We start from the raw sequence: 16,731 nt of genomic DNA, 5'->3' as shown, positions 1-16,731 counted from the left end.
GCTCTCTATATTCTTCCTGCAAGGTCCAGCTAGTCCTACGTTCTTCAAAAGCCTCCCTGGACAAATTTAACCTTCTTCTGAACTCTTCAGTTTATAATGACCCTCTTAATTATTGTCCTGAGCACAGGGCTTGGTGGCGTATTTGTTCCTCTTTTCCTTGAGTTTATAGTCCGTTTTATACCTGGTCGTATCCACAGTACCTTTTTTAGCTGTTGATGACTACAATATTATTACACAACAGATCTGCAAAGCATTTACATTTCATTTAGATATAACAATTGCTAACAGGTTCTCTTATCTCTATAAATAGTTGACTCTATATTTTTATATGACTTTCATCTTCCTTGCTGGCTAAATGACTAGGCTCAGAGATCTCAGAGAAAGACACTAGACGATTCCACAGTCACATATGTATAAATAATGAGAGTTGAGAGTTGATGTTGAGTTTGTTCCCCTCATCTGACCCATTTTAGTTTTTACTTTATGAATTCCTTGTTATCTGCATAACTAATTAAAAACTGTGCTAACAAGATCTGGTGAAAGTACTTTAAGATGGTCTCATCAGAGTGACAAAGACAGGAGTGTGTAGCTGTTTGCTGGTCTATTTTTATCAGCAGTTCTCTATCAATGTCCATACCTGCCAGTCAGAAGTTCATACATTAGGATTCCCAGTGACCAATAGTCGGCTGAAATGTCATGGCCTTTGTTCAGGATGATCTCTGGGGCTACATACTCTGGAGTCCCACAAAAAGTCCATGTTTTCTTTCCAAATCCTATTTTCTTTGCGAAGCCAAAATCAACCTTACAAAGAGAGAAAAAACAAGATATTCCAAGCCACTTTTGATTAAGCTTAAAAGCAAAAAGTTACTTTGTTGAAGTATGCTGATGATAATAATAAAATAAAAACAGATTCGAACTATTGTAGTCCTGTCTTCTAAAAGAAGTCCTCTGTATATTTCAAACAAACAAAGCCTCCCTGCTCAAGCTCAGTTTCAAAAGGAAAAGTTGAAACCTTAACATAGGATAAAATCCACATCACCGAAAATAAAGGCAAACTTTTCTTTATGGAAATACTTTCCATTTTTCCTTCTTTTATGCCAGTGGAGGTTGGGGTATAAACAAAAATTTCTCCTTTACTCAGGCATATTTCCCAGATATCTGCTGGACTTAATGAAGTTGACAATTCATTTAGTTTTAATTGAGAAGCCATTTTTATTGTTGAAGGAGCTGAGTTACAAAGCTATGGGACCAATAACTGTCCTTGGAAAACAGAGATAAAATAAAAACGTATTCTTCATTTTTCTAGAAAACTTTTGAAGCAGGAGCCTCAAATGCAGAAAACCATTTTTTTTTTTTCTAAAACAACTGGTTGAGAATACAAATAATTAACTACCATTGATGTGATTTCTTTGATAATCATAAGTTGAATAAAAATTCCCAAAATTTAAAAAACAGAATCAGGCACTGAAAGATCCAAAGTCTACAAAAGTTACACATTTTAAAATAAGAGAACTTCCCTTCTACCGTAAATCTTTAGAGCTCTTGGCCAATTTTATTATTACTAATATTATTACTAACATGGCCTGGATAACATTGCCAGCAAGCGCATTTTTTTCCATTAGCATTACAGTATTCTTAAATCTAAGATAATGATTCATGGTTCTCCACATATGACCTATTCCCTTTGGATGGCAGAAAGCCAGCTAGACATAGGACTTCTACAAAGCTTTTCTGGGTCTACGAACACATGCGAGCAAGCGCGAGCCTATTTAAGCATGTTTTGCCAGCATATTATTAATTCAAACCTAGCCAATCTAATTTCTCATAACCTTTACATAACTTGAAAGAATAGTTAGTTGAAAACAGTAACGCTACAGCCTGTTCATTAGCCAGTATTTTAAAGTGCAGGGCAGAAACCATGTGTGAAACACACTGACCAATTTGGCGTAACCTCGGTGGTCTAGGATGAGATTTTCTGGCTTGAGGTCCCTGTAAATGATTCCTTTGGAATGCAGATAGGCAAAAGCTTCTACCACACATGCTGTGTAAAATCTGGTTGTAGAATCTTCAAATGAACCTCTGAGACACAGAAAATGGAATAAAAAGTAGGAAAGAAATTAGTTTGTCTAATAAGGGTCAGTTTCTCATGTCACTATATTCCTACGCCAGAATGTGACCCCAGAGACCAGTGTCTTACTGGCCAAATGTCATAGGGCTACCTTTGCATACTGGGTTTTTAAAAGCATCTGAGGGTTAAGTCAAGGAATTCTTTGCCCTTATGAGTAGGATGGTTAAATCTAACTTCCTGAATACACTGAAGAGGAGGTCAACCACATACCACGTTTCATGTACTTCGTGGATTCCTCACAACAGCCCACTCCAATCTTAAAAGGCACAGTTACAGAGGTGGGCAGAAGAGAGGCAAATCCTATTTTAGACCTTGTCTACCAAGGGGTGTTTTTTAAAGAAGGGTTTGTGAGTTTAATCATATTTATTCTTAGTTTGTTTTTTGAATCTTTCTAAATAATAGAGATGTGGCTCATGAGAGTGTGAATAAAAGTTAATGTTTTCAAAGAACCACTTTGGAAATGAGTTACAATGCTACTGATAACAGTCAGATCGCAATCTAAGTATTCTGTCTGAAACTTCTGTCAGCAAGACAAATAATATCTATTTCCTATGCTACTGCCTTCTTATTAGAAGGAAAAGATGGAGCTAAAAGATAAGAAGGAAAAAGGTAATTGGAAGGGAATGTTTATTAAACTTGATTATGATGTTTAGCAAGAAAGCTCTTTGTCTCTGTCTCTCTGTACTTGTATGTGTGTTTATTTAATGAAATAACAGTAAAGGAAAAAAACCCTGGCATCTAAGGTTGACTCCTTGGTTCTAGGGCAGAACCTTTATACTTTACCTGTTTTTTTCCCCCCATGGAAGCCCTTAGAAAGATAAACTACTTTTTTTCCCCCCTCTTCTTTCCCAAGTAGTAGTAAATGCAATTAAATAATTTTGTGAAAATTCAAGAACATTAGTGCGAACATCAGCTCTTGAGTTGGCTAAGATGTAACAGGACAGCAAGCACTCAGGTGGTTTTGGGGAACATGCAGCAAAGCGGAGGCCCAGAACTTGCTTTCAGGAGAGTCACTGATACCAGTTTGCATCTTGCTCACATTTGCTTCTTTTTCAATATTGAGAAATAAATTCTAACAAACCGAAAAGTAGGATACGGCTGCTATCTTGCAAAATTTATCAGTGAATCTAAGGCTAAAGCAGCCATCTTTCAGGTCACGTTTTAGAAATAGGCAGTGTCTTCCAGAAAGGTATAGTCTTCATTTTAACTACTAATGTCCCCTGAGTTGTCACTGAAATAATTAGCTCTTCCCAAAGGGAATATCCTTCTTTTGAAATACAATTCAGGGCATGATGATATCTACTCCTCTAGATACTAGAATCTTAACTATAATCACTAAGTTTCTAGTATCTCTCTCCAACAGTATATGGATGGAACACAATTGTGAATTTATAAGGACAAGAAAAAGTTTGAGAAGAATTGCATCTATATTAGGAGATGAATGGTATACATTATGCTGCAATTGTTTTCTGACTTGGAGCTATCTTTGCAGAACCAACACTATATAATCCTGTGTATTGGGAAAGGGATTAGAATAGTACCTTAACGGTCCTTTCATCTTTGTCCTTAATTAAGTATGTTTGTCTATCAAGAGCAGCATATTTCTTTGAGAGATCATTTGCCTGAAATAGTAAGCATCCACGTGTAGATAATTAATGAGCAACTTTATACTGAGTGCTGTATATGACTTCAATCCCTTCTCAATGGAGAGCACTGAAAAGCAAAACAATCTAAACAAAACAGTACATGGAATAGAGCTTTGTTTTTTTTCACATTACATGCCTTGTTTTAATATGAAAATTGATTACTTCCTTGTATCAGGACTGTCTAATTGCAATATGGGTGGGCCTTTTCAAAAGCCTACAGTTCTTGCTTCCTGTTAGAAGAAGAGTCATTTCTGCATTTGTGGTGCTGGGCAACAGATCTGTTTCCCTTAATATTCAGTTGTTAATAAAATGGAACCAAATGGACAAATGCATTGTTTCTGTAAAGAGAGTACACACTTAATGAGAGATCAATTTCTCATGACATCTCTGAATGGTATTCATATTTATATTCTGAACAAGCTGATCATTAGCAGAAAGACGAAAAAAATCCTAATACAAACTCAAATTCATCAGAGGAGGCAGTAGGTTACGAATGTGGACTCTGAATGAAGCAAAATCCTGGGCTCAAATCTGGCCTCCACTTACTGTTTAATCTTGAGTAACTAACTGTACCTCTCCAGCTCTTAGTGTTGTCATGTGCAAAATGAGGCTAATAACAGAAACTCTCTCTTTGGGTTGTTGTGAGGATACAAAGAATTTGGGGGCATGTATTAGAATAAGTGCCTGGCACACATCTGGTACTAAGTAGTAGCCATTATTATTGAGCACCAGAAAACTCTTCTTTAGTGCCTCCAGTGTCTTAATCTAGGAAAAGTGACTGATATAGGACAGTATTTCGGGGATGGGAGTTTGCAACTCTATCAATCACTATTACTGAAATATTGGATTGGCCAAAAAGTTCGTTCGGGTTTTTCCGTAAGCTGTTACCTGAACGAACTTTTGGGCCAACCCAATATTTGCTGCTTCTCACTGCAAAGGCTAATTGCAGTGAGTCAGCTCTGAAGCGTTTTCTGCTAATCTCTGTTCTTTTCACTTTCTCCATGCTTCTCACAAGTGTACAGGTGAAAATTATCCTTATATTGCTTACCAATCAAAACCCTCCTTTTTTCATCATGAAGGGAACTGACCATAAACATCCATCACTGGGTCTTCAGTTCTTGAGAGCTTGTTTCTGAGCCATTTTGGAATTTGGAGGGCTCTAGAAAGCTGGTTTCCAGCCCTTCCACAGATCTGTATTGAGTATCTCCCATATATAAATATATTTGTAATTGATTTTAAAAATTAAATAAAAAATTTGTCTCAAATCTGTTTCTGTGTTACGTGACAAATCAACACAATATATGCACACAAAATGTTTACCAGCAACACAGTTTCATCACTAAATATTTGATGTAGGTAATTTGTGACTTTTAAAATACCCTTTTGGAAAGCAGTCAAAAAACATAGCATTAGGATGATTCACAATGAAAAATTACTATTAGAATTGGAAATGACAATGTAAATTTGATTTAAAACAAGAATGAAAGCTTGTTTTATCAACAGTTAAAGTTGCTTAAAGAAAGAAATCGTTCCCTTATATAGCTCTTTGAAATAATAAATTATGCCTTGACAGTTGTGTCATTTCAATTAACAAGTAAGGGATAGGTCCTTATATCCTCTTTGGGAGTGAGTAGGTGTTTTATCTTAGCTAGATGGCAGTAGATAACAACAATTTGCTTCAGGGGATTTGAGGGTTATGTATACTTATTGATATACTCAAATTAAAATGTAATCACAGTGTTTAATCATAACCAAGTCCTGAAATGGCAGAATGTAACAAAGACAAAGCATCTCTCACGGAAAGACAAGTTCCCTCTTTTCATTGACTAGTGACAACAATCATTAGTGAGTATATAAACCTGAAGCATGCTACAGGTTTATTGCCAATTGTTAGACTCATTTCCTTAAAGTACTTTCAACCAAATTAAGAAATGACACAGATTCCACCTAATGGGTCATCTAAGATGGAATTTAAGTAATCACCTCCCATAAAATAGCTGGAATAAAGGAGAATGTATATAGAAAGTCACTTGCTGGCTTATAAAACACATCCAGGAAGACTCAAGACCAGAAGTGAGATGTGATAATTATGGTTTCTTATGTAATTGTTTAATACATTCTGTAGGAAAAATTAACATACACTTTAAAAAACTCAAATTAAGTAAATGATATTAGAATATGTATTAAATACTAATATTAATATGTAATATATACTAATAACCTCTCTCTCTATATATATCAACCACTTACATTTTTAAGAAAGTTGTGGTTGACAATTCTGTAACTGTTACAGAGGAGAGGTGAATAAAAATATAGTTTGTACCAATCTATTCCAAATAATGCAACAGAATTTGTGGAAAAAAGTCACAAACTAGAAGATAAAACAGGACAGCTAATAAAGGACAAACCAGGGAAATTGCAACAATTAACATTTCAGTGCTGTAATTCCTATTTCAAAGATTAAAAAAAAATTTAATAGTCCTCAAAATCTGTATATATGGTATCATTTTAATTCCTACTTCTTGACAACAAATAAAAAACTGCTCTGTGTTCTTTTTCTATGCTGATGAGAAGAAAGAGAGTGAGAGGCAGGAAATGGTCAGCTCAGCTGCTAGGTGAAGGAAGAAGGCTGTCATTGCTATAGGAGACTTCCTGCGCTAAATCCCTGAGGCTCAGAGGTCACACAAGCCTTTCTTCAGATTAACCTTACCACCAATACATTTCCTTTATGCTCTCAGAATAGCTTCTCCCTTACTACTACTTACTGGGACCGGAGAGGAAAATTAAAGGAACTGAACAGAAAGGTTTATTTTGACTAAGGATACTTTTATATACACTGTGACAAATAGCATAATTAATTTCCTTTTTCTCTTGGCATTTTTTTGGTTCTAACAGTTAATCTTTAGGATTTTTCAGCCCCAGTTTAAACAAGCAATGAGAAAGCTAGTCTGTGACAGTATTAATTGGAGCCTGGATGTCCAAAACTATGCTTTTCCTTTAGCAATTTCTTAAGTAGGAAAAATAAAAGTCTCTTGGAATAAAAGCAGTAAGGCTACATACATATTGAATATCTAAAAAAGAAAGTTGGCAGAGGACAATGAGTCCAAGATGATTTTATATATGATAGCTTCATTGCTTTTAATGTCGAGGCTTCAGCCCCTCTGAATCTTTAGGAAGGATCAGGTAGCTGCTGTTTCTCTGGATCATGCCTCCTTAATGAATATTTAGTACACTGGAGGGACTCAGCAACTGTGTACCCCAAACCCAAGGATGATAAAAGGGAAGACAAAAGCAAGGGTCAGTAAGCAGTCTGGTGGAGGTAGAGAAAGGACCATCACTGATCTTCTCCCTCCATCCACTCCTCCCAAGACAAGCTGCTTCTTGATAGCATTCGTTTGTCAGCATACCCTGACAAATCCAAATACATCTCACTTGTAAGCCTTGGCTAGCATTTATGTACCCCAAAAATGCAAAATCAAGTTAAATAAGGAGAAATATGAAATAGTTTTCTTGCAAAAAATAAGTTGAATATTGATGTCTATGCATGTTTGAGTGGACTTTAGGTTAACTTTTATTATTATTTTTAAAATTATTTAAAAAAATTTTTATTGTTGTTGGTGTCTTTGTTAAAGAAGTTAATAGAAGTTTAAAATCGCTGTTCCTTTCCCTAAGTGGCTTATTATTGCTTTAATGTTTACTTCTACCCGTAAATCTCCTATTCTAATTAGAACAAAGTAGGGAAGAGATTTCAAATAAATCAGTGTATTGGAAGGTCAGGTCAAAAATAATATAGTAGAAGCACATTAGGATAAACCAGATATTAACTCACAAATCAGAATATTAACTTTCTGCTACATCCTGTAAGTTATGATGCATGGGACCACAACTGTTTTATTTATCATTTTATCCCCGGCCTCTATCACAATGCCTGGCATATAATCTGTACCCAAAAATTAATTAACAGTAATGTAGTAATACACTATGATATAATAGCTCAGTACAGATGTTAACCCTGTCCCCTAGTGCCAAAATGATACATTCCCTTATAGGCATATTTACCTTGAATTTAAGAAAAAAAACATTAATGTAATAGGACACAATAAGGTAAAAAGAAACCCATTTGTCATATACAAGTAAGGCAATGGGAATAAAAGACCTGAAAGGGCAATGGGTACAAAGATATGAAGGTACCATAAGGATACAATTAGGAATGAGACTTCAAAGCAATAGTTTATAAAGAACTAGTTGTTCTATTCTGGGATATCTACAAAATAATAAACTGTCAATAACATGGCTTTCTGGGGACATTAGGGCTGTCTATAGCTGAGTCTGAAAGATGTTACCTGATGAAGGAGAGTCTGTGGGGTGAGATTGTAACAAATAAAAGAAAAAGATGTCTAAAGGTGAATATTCAAAGGAACAGATGCCTTTTGAATGTTATTAGGTCATTCACAGAAAATTGTAGTTTTTTTTTTAAGTAAACATTTAGGGTTGGTAGAATATTATTTTTAAAAAGATAGTTTGCTATATACATAAATAGGAAATAGAAAATTAATTTGGAATAATTAAAACAAAACACATAAGCTCTAAAGAGAGCAACTTTACTTGACCTGAAAGGGCAAAGAGGAGTATAAGTGGGTTCCTTTTCTTCCCAAGACCAGGTAAGTCCTTAAAGGGATGGTTGGAAACTTCTGTTAATTTTGAAACCAAAGAACAATGTAAAGGTAGAGGGAAAAGTTACTTTGGAAAAAATTCCCAGTGTTAGGAAAGATAGCCCATCTGGAGAATGAGTGGACCAATCCAACTGACAGTTAATCTAGATTGCAACTATAAAATAACTTTCTCTTCACTGTTAACAGCAATGAAGTGAATTCTAGGTATATAGTTGTCTGATTGTGATATTCAAGTTAAACTAAAGCCTCTGCATGTACTTTGACAGGTACCATTTTTATGGTGGACTAATCCTATACCATTGGTTACAAATCTGAAACAGAGTGAGTTTCCTATTTACAGTAAATCACATGTATATAGTGGGTTGTGACCCATATTTACATTTTGAAATACAAGCATATGTAAATATGACTTTTATACTTTATAAAAATTGACTCTTCTTACAAACCATCACAATCAACTACATTTTCAAAGACATGATAGAAATTTCTTAAAACTCTTACCGATCCCTGAGAATGGTCCAGAGCTCTCCACCTAGGCAAGCTTCCATCAACATATACAAATATTTGCTGTCCTTAAATGTTCTGTATAATCTGTGAATTGCAAACAAGAAAACAAAGATTATAAACGTTACTGTCTTTTAAAAGCATGTAAATGTTTTCAGTGCCCGGATTACAGTCTTACTCTTGATTTACCAAGCTTGAAATTTTATTAAAAGAATGAGAAAGATCTAAATTCACAAAGAGGAAAAAGGAAGCGATGGCTCATGACTAAGATTTTCACACTGTAGGGGGTAGTCTCTCCTTTGAAATGGATTAATCCAAATGATTATGGACCAAGAGGGCTTCCTGGGGTTCCTCTAATTCCAATTTGGCTAACGTTTCAAGTGTGGCCTCTTGAGCAATATTTAGTGGTCATAAACATGCAGTGTGCATGGATATTCAGTAGATGACACTTTAAAATATAGATGTGTATGACATTTGTGCACTGTTCACTTAAATTCATGTGATACCCTGTTTTCATCAAGTGCCACTGGCAAATTAACTAGAAAAGCTTCTGAGTATTAAAAAAAAATACCAACTCATTATTGTCTTATCAGTGCTCTCAAAATACTGAGATGGGATAGTCATTTCATTTTTTAACAACTTCAAAAAATATTCAAAAAAAGAATATTCGAGGTAAAATAGTTTGATTTTTGGTATTTTGTCTTTCACACACCAGAGGTCTATGCAGAGTTCTTGGAATAACAGGATAAAAATGGAACATTAAGAACTCTGATATCTCCTTTGGGAAAAACATGTTCTTTTCACAGAATCTGATTCTCATTAAAAAAAAAAAAAAAAAAAAATCAAAATTTTAGTGTTTTTTTATTTAGTAAAAACTTAAAAAAAATCAGATTAAAAAATATGTTTCTTTGTGTGAATCAAATGTGTAACAGTGCGCGCAAATGTGGTTGCTTTTCCACTTGGAGTTGGGGACTTGAGCCCTGGGGCAGGGTCTTTACCTTACTATGAAATCGGAATGAGCCCCCTGCATGATCTGCTTCTCCGAGCGGATGTGCTCCTGCTGTCTCGTATCCACGATGTGGCGTTTCTTGAGAATTTTCATTGCAAAGGTTTTGGATTCTTCACTTTTCAATTGGACCTTAAAGAAAGCCAGAAGGGAGGAAGTGAGAAAAAAAAAAAAACCCACAGAGTTAATATAACAGAATGCATTCTTAGCCCCAAATTAACAGGTGCATGGAGCACTGAAATGACACCCCAAACACCACCTGTATCACAGTAAAGCCTTGCTGGAGCTGGGTTTGAAATCCAGGGCTCACAGCTATTGCCCAATCTCATTCCACTGGAACTGATGCATTTTCACTAACTGGATTGCCAATTAGTTTTGTGCCCACTGGGATTAGAAGAGGGAAAGTGTATTTGATTCTCATTGTATTATTTCATTTCATTTCAGATAATGTGTTTGAGTATACTTTACAGTTTTTCTCCTTCAGTCAGAAAAGTAAAAATAAAAACGAATTCCTTCTCCAGTTTTACTTCGAGTGTGGAAAAAGTAGGACCATACGGTCCTACAAGCTTTTCCTCTTTTTAGTCCTAATCCACAAACATTTCTAGAGTTACTTAATTCAGTGATAGACCCTTGTCTCTGCTGAGACTGAAAATTTATGTACTGTTATTTCTTCTTTTTATCTCACAGTCTTTCCCTTCCTTCCAGTTTAAAAAAAAAGATAGTAACAAGATTTCTTTCTAAAGACTTTGGAAACTACTTTTCTTTTCCTCTCAAATAGGCATGACGGCTTTAATCCTGTCTGACCTCAGATAGGCATGATGGCTTTAATCCTGTCTGACCTTAAACCTTACTCCTTAGTTATCCTAACTGGGAGACCTAAGCTGAGCCTTGAGGTCCCCAGTGCTTCCAAGCCTCTGTCGCAGCCCCACATGGCTCTCGGTGGCTCTGGAGAGAGCTTGGGTCCTCCAGATGCCATTCCTCAGACAGGCTGCTGGTCTGTGTTCACTGTTTTACACAATATTTCAACAAGGTGACTTGCAAGGAAAAGAAGAGAGATAACTGAGCTAATTACTTAATGGCAATATAAAAGGGTTACCATTGAGTGTTCTCAAACCACAGAATTCTCAAGATAATACCAAACAGCCTGAACTAGTGAAAGCCTTGGAGAAATAACATGATAAGCTGTTTCTGCTTTTCAGCTGAAGTGTGGCTGTCTCCTCTTTAGTTGTGAATTGTTTACTGCTTTAGCTGCAGGGATAGTGAAGGTCTCAAGTGTCTTGCTCATGTACACATGGACAGACTGAATTCCACTGAGAGAAGATTAATGTGGCAAGCTCTTTAGAAGAAAACACGAGGACACTTCAAATAAATAGGTCTCAGTTTGCTGCCAGCATTTGAGAATCTATATGACAGGTTAGAGGGGAAAATGGATATTTGAAAATGCCTTAAACAGCTAAAGGCCCTCTACTCCATTTGTGAAACTCTTTGAGATGACAGATTAGTGTGATACAAATGAATTCAGTTATAGTTCATAATAAAATACAAAAATGTGAAAACCCACTTCTAAAAGAAATCTGGATAAGAAAGATGACATGAAAAATGAGCTGTGTCAGAGTACTAACACTCAGAGGAGAAGAAATCAGATCATATTCCCTCTTTAGAGTCTTACCCAGGTAAATGACTGAAAAGTAGATCACACACCGAATGTACAAATTATTCTCTTTAGAGATGGTAACACACATTTTAACTTGTGCACAGGTTAGGAGGAAAGAACCCTGGCTTTAGGGTAACAGGTCTGGACTTAAATCCTGACTCCACTTAAGGCCTCTCTCAGTCCTCTTAGGCAGTTGAGTAACTGCTCTGAGGCCCAGTTCTTGCTGAGGATAACGCCACCTACTGTATGGAGTTATTGGGACCTTAAATGAGAAAGTGCCACCGCATGGGCATTCAGTGATGGTCTCTCTACATGTACCTTGGGTAGATCAAATGTTATCTTTAAAACAAAGCCAGATCATGTCACTTCTCTGTTCAAAACACTGTAGTGGCTTCCCATCTCACTCATGGTAAAGACAAAGCTGTCACACAGTCCGACAAGGCCCTACGTTATCTGAACCCCCATTCCCTGTAAGCCTCACTTCCTCCTTGCTCACTGTGCTCAGGTCACACTGGCCATCTTGCTGCTCCTTGAGCATAACAGCAAGCTCTTGCTTCAGGCCATTTGCACATGCTATTCTTCTGCCTGAATATTCTCTCACAGTTATCCTCAGGGCTTGCCCTCTCAGTTCCCTAAATTCTCTGCTCAAATGTTTCCTAATCAGAAAGTCTCTCCTCACACCAGTCTACATAAAAGAGTAATCACCTACTTCTCCCTTCCTTTTTTAAGTGTTCTCTATAGCTCTTATCACAAGCTAATGCACCAAATATTTATTCTGATTACTTGTTGAATATCTGTCTCTTTTCACCAGTCTGTAAGCAACCCAAGACTGGGGATTTTTTTGTCCACTGTGCCTGACAAAGGATAAATGCTCATTAAATATTTGTTGACTAAATGAATCAAAGAAAGAATGACATAAGCCATGATGACTTATCACTGGCAAAGCCACAAAGAGAGCTGGTATCTCAGCTCCATACTGTGTATCTCTGAGGTTAACAGGATAAAAACAAGGGAAGCTATAAATGACAAGTATGTAGCATTTGCTCTTTTTCTTCTTTCCAAAACTGCCACTATTCATAAAAAAGGAAGAAAAGATTTCTAAATGCTGATGCTTCACAGGAAATATACATGCCAAATATCTATGTGATACAGCTCTGAATTTTCAGTTGTTATATTTACAAGATGTTTTCTTAACCTTGCTTTTCCTTGAATGACTAAAATGTGATATTATTCCCAAAAAGCCTACTATATTAATAACATCATCTCTAGGATAATGTCAACTGGGTCTTGGGGACAGTTATCCATCTACATCTAAATACAAAATAAATTTATGAAGAGACAAAAAGAAATGTGTTCACTGATACGTTAACAATGGTTTTCTCTTAGGGAGATTTTTAGTTGATTTAGCTCTTTTTAACTTTTTTGAATTGCTCAATTTTTGTACAATTAGCATATCTCACTTTTATGGTAAGTAAAAATAATGACTCTGGTCATGGAAAAAAAATTTTTAAGTCTCTTTTAAATCAGACTAGCTATTTATTATTGTCTGACTCTCTCAAAGGATTCTGGTTCAGTGGAAACCACTCTATTAGAATTCCATGTATGCAAAGACCTTGAGAAGTTCTGTATAGGATAGCAACCTATTCAAGTTCGGGCTGAGCCACACTTTTCATCTCCTTAAAGTACGTGCCATAATTTTTTCTTTCAATATAAACTCTCAGTGTAAGTTACAGCAATTTGTATTTTGAGAGCCTAAGCTGTTATGCTTTATTATGAAAGTGTTTTCACAAAACTAATCCATGAAAAATTTTAAGGTGAAATTTAGTTTGCTTTTTATTTGTCCTATTGCTCAAATTAATTATACCAGGTCCACTTGTGCCAATTTGAGATGATGATGATTTTGTAGCAGGTCAGCTAGAGATATGACATAAATGTTGAGTGTGAACAGAGGAAGGCAAAAGAAGAGGAAAGGAATACATTTCTTCTTCTTGCTCAGGAATCCTTCCCAGCCTGGTTGGTTTAGGCATGATTCCCAGGTTTGTCTTTGCAGACAATCCTAACCCCATCTAGATGTACAGGCTAATGCACTGGTTGAGAATGTGAGCTTTGAAATTTGACTACCTTTGTTTAAATCTCAACCTTTTTTTTTTTTTTATTGTGATCTTGGACAAATTTCTGAAGCTCTGTCTTTGTTTCCTCATCTGTAATATGTGGATAATTCTCTTAGGTTACCTGTGAACATGAAATAAAAGGGCCTATATATCAAACACAGTGTCTGGAACAGAGAACACATTCAGTTAGTTGCCTTTATTCTTTTGTGCTTCTTAGTTTAATGGTCTCTTCAGGCCAAAGCAATTTTCTCAAAATATAATCCACCACAGGATGAATGCCACTTTGTACCCATTCCTATTCCCACCCCATCCACTTCAGTTCTACCAAGAGAATAGTAGAGGTTTGAGAAGCTACATCTAAAAGATTGCTGGCCCTTGTACCATACTGGTTTCACTCTCAAGACTTCTAGAAAGGAGACGTGAATGAGAAAATGCTAATACTCGATATATTTCTTCTATTTTTTATAAGTAATGCTATGTGCTATATCAGAAATTAAAATTGGAAAAAGTTTCATTTACAGTAAAATGTTGCTTCAGTGTGAATTACTGTGTTGCCATTTGAAGGAATGTATCCTTGAGCAAAGTGAATCTTAATGTGGGAATTTTTGACAAAGATTTTGACATGTTCTTAACTATCAGGTTCTAGCTGGTGCCCAGATAATACTGACCTGAAGATGAGAGGCAGTGCCACCAGCATTTTGAAGAGCTTTGAAGACACAATTGCTGGCTGTATTTAAATACATGCTTTCTTTTATCTGGGGCAGGCACTTGCTTTATAAAGGCTGGTCTCCTGTTGGACCTAATTCTTTGCTCTTGCGAGGAAGGAGGGTTATGATCAGAGCAAGGTTAAAACTAGCTCAGTGCCAATGACTGGGAGCTGGTCCTTAGAATCTGTTTGTCCATTCGTCTATTTAACTTTTTATTAACAGTTCATAGTTTATTTTGCACTGCAGATATCTTTTCATTATTTTGGAAGAAAACAGATTTCTGAACTATACTGTAATTAAAATGATTTATTAAATATAAGGTTTGAACTGTCAATATCACTTGGCCTATTATTATGCAAAATTCCTTTATAAAGTAGTTCAAATTACAGTTCCATGCACGACAGGAAAGGGTGACTCAGGTAAGCTAATACTATAGAACAAAGATGATGAAGTGAGCTTAGAAAAGCTTATACAGTGGGAGGTGGCCAAGATGGCAGAGTAGGAAGACCCTGGACTCACATCCTCTAACAGACACACCAAAATTACAACTACTTACAGAGGTACCATCTATGAGAATGACCTGAAAGCTAGCAGAAAAGATTTTCTACAACTAAAGACATAAAGAAGGAACTACCACGAGACGGGAAGGAGGGACAGAAACGCAATATTGTCAGGACCCACACCCTTGGGTCAGCAACTCACAAATAGGAGGAATATCACAATCATAGAAGTCCTCTCCAAGGAGTGAGGGGTCCAAGTCCCATATTGGACTCCCTGGCCTGTGGGTCCTACACCTGCAATATGAGCCCCTATAACATCTGGCTTTGAAAACCAGTGAGGTTTGTGTTTGGGAGAGCAGGAGGGCTTTAGGAAACAGAGACTTCACTCTTAAAGGGTGTGCACAAAATCTCACACACTCCAAGCCCCAGTAGTTTGAAAGGACCCTGGATCAGACCCACTTACTAATCTTAGAGAGCCTCTGGAGAGGCAGGGGGCAAGTAGGAGCACCTTGGTGATGAAGACACTGGCAGCAGCCATTTTAGGGGGCTCATTCTACCATGTGGACACAGGCACTGGCAAGTGCGACTTTGGAATCCTCTCTCTATCCTGTTAGTGCTGGGTACTCGGCACCAGCCCCAGGCTGGCACCTGCCCCAAGATGCACCCTGCCTCTCTGGCCCAGGTCATGCATACTGCTGTGTGGGGACTCAGCCCCACCACCAGTGGACTAGCACCAACTATGCAGGAAGCCTACCCTCCAGTGGGGCCTGCAGCCACTGCATGACGTATAGCCTTGGAGCCAACTGGCCTGGGTGGGGCAAGCCTGCTTACCAGCGCACCCACTGTAGTCAGCCCTACAACAACAGGAGTGTGCAAGTGGCCCACAGAGGGGCCTCCCCTAGAGCATACAGCTCTGCTAACCAGAGGGGAGTGTACTGCTGGGACACGTAGGCTATCTCCCACATAAGGACACTTCTCCAAGATCAGAAAATATAATTAACATACCTAATACACAGAAATAAAACCAGAGACTTAGGCAAAATAAGGAGAAAGAGGGATATGTTCTGAACAAAGGAACAAGACAAAACCTAAGAAAAAGAACTAAATGAAGTGCAGATAAGCACTCTACCCAGTAAAGAGTTCAAGATAATGATCATAAAAATGCCCACTGAACTTGGGAGAAGAATGGATAAACACAGAATTTCAACAAAGAGCTAGAAGATATAAACAGAACCAAACAGAGCTGAAGAACACATTAAGTGAAATGAAAAATACACTAGAAGGAATCAAAGGTAGATTAGATGATACAGAGGAATGGATAAGTGATCTAAAAGACAGAGTAGTGGAAATCACCCAAGCTGAACAGAAAAATGAAAAAAAAGGATTAAAAAAAATAAGGATAGTTTGAGGCCTCTGAGACAACATTGAGTGTACTAACATTCACATTATAGGAGTCCCAAAAGCAGAAGAGAGAAAGGGACAGAGAACTTACCTGAAGAGATAATAGTCAAAAATATCCCCAACTTAGGGAAGGACACACATCCAGGTTCAGAAAGCACAGAGTCCCAAACAAGATCCACCCAAAGAGGTCCACACCAAGACACATTATAATTAAAATGGCAAAAACTAAAGATAAAGAGAGAATCTTAAAAGCATCAAGAAAAAAGAAAATAGTTATGTACAAGAGAAATCCCATAAGGTATCAGCTGACTTTTGAGCAGAAACTTTGCAGTCCAAAAGGGAGTGGCACAATATATTTAAAGTGATGAAAGGAAAAAAACCTACAACCACGAATACTCTAC

The 16,731-nt window shown here is 36.9% G+C and overlaps 1 protein-coding gene across 4 annotated transcripts in view; it reads right to left on the bottom strand.

The window, feature by feature from the left end:
- PRKG1 (protein kinase cGMP-dependent 1) overlaps positions 1 to 16,731 on the bottom strand; it is a 1,231,781-nt gene that overhangs the window by 9,146 nt on the left and 1,205,904 nt on the right. For all 4 annotated transcript variants that reach the window (XM_059899096.1, XM_059899095.1, XM_059899097.1 and 1 more), the window contains 4 exons: positions 9,950 to 10,089; positions 8,949 to 9,038; positions 1,938 to 2,079; positions 638 to 801 (listed from right to left, as the gene is read on the bottom strand). In XM_059899096.1, coding sequence (XP_059755079.1) covers positions 638 to 801; positions 1,938 to 2,079; positions 8,949 to 9,038; positions 9,950 to 10,089 — 536 coding nt within the window. The remainder of the gene's footprint in view (positions 1 to 637; positions 802 to 1,937; positions 2,080 to 8,948; positions 9,039 to 9,949; positions 10,090 to 16,731) is intronic.

This window comes from Balaenoptera ricei, chromosome 16 (genome assembly GCF_028023285.1).
Source record: "Balaenoptera ricei isolate mBalRic1 chromosome 16, mBalRic1.hap2, whole genome shotgun sequence".
Lineage (NCBI taxonomy): Eukaryota > Metazoa > Chordata > Mammalia > Artiodactyla > Balaenopteridae > Balaenoptera > Balaenoptera ricei.
The sequence above is the reverse complement of the archived record's forward strand: the minus strand, read 5'-3'. Positions and strand labels throughout refer to the sequence as shown.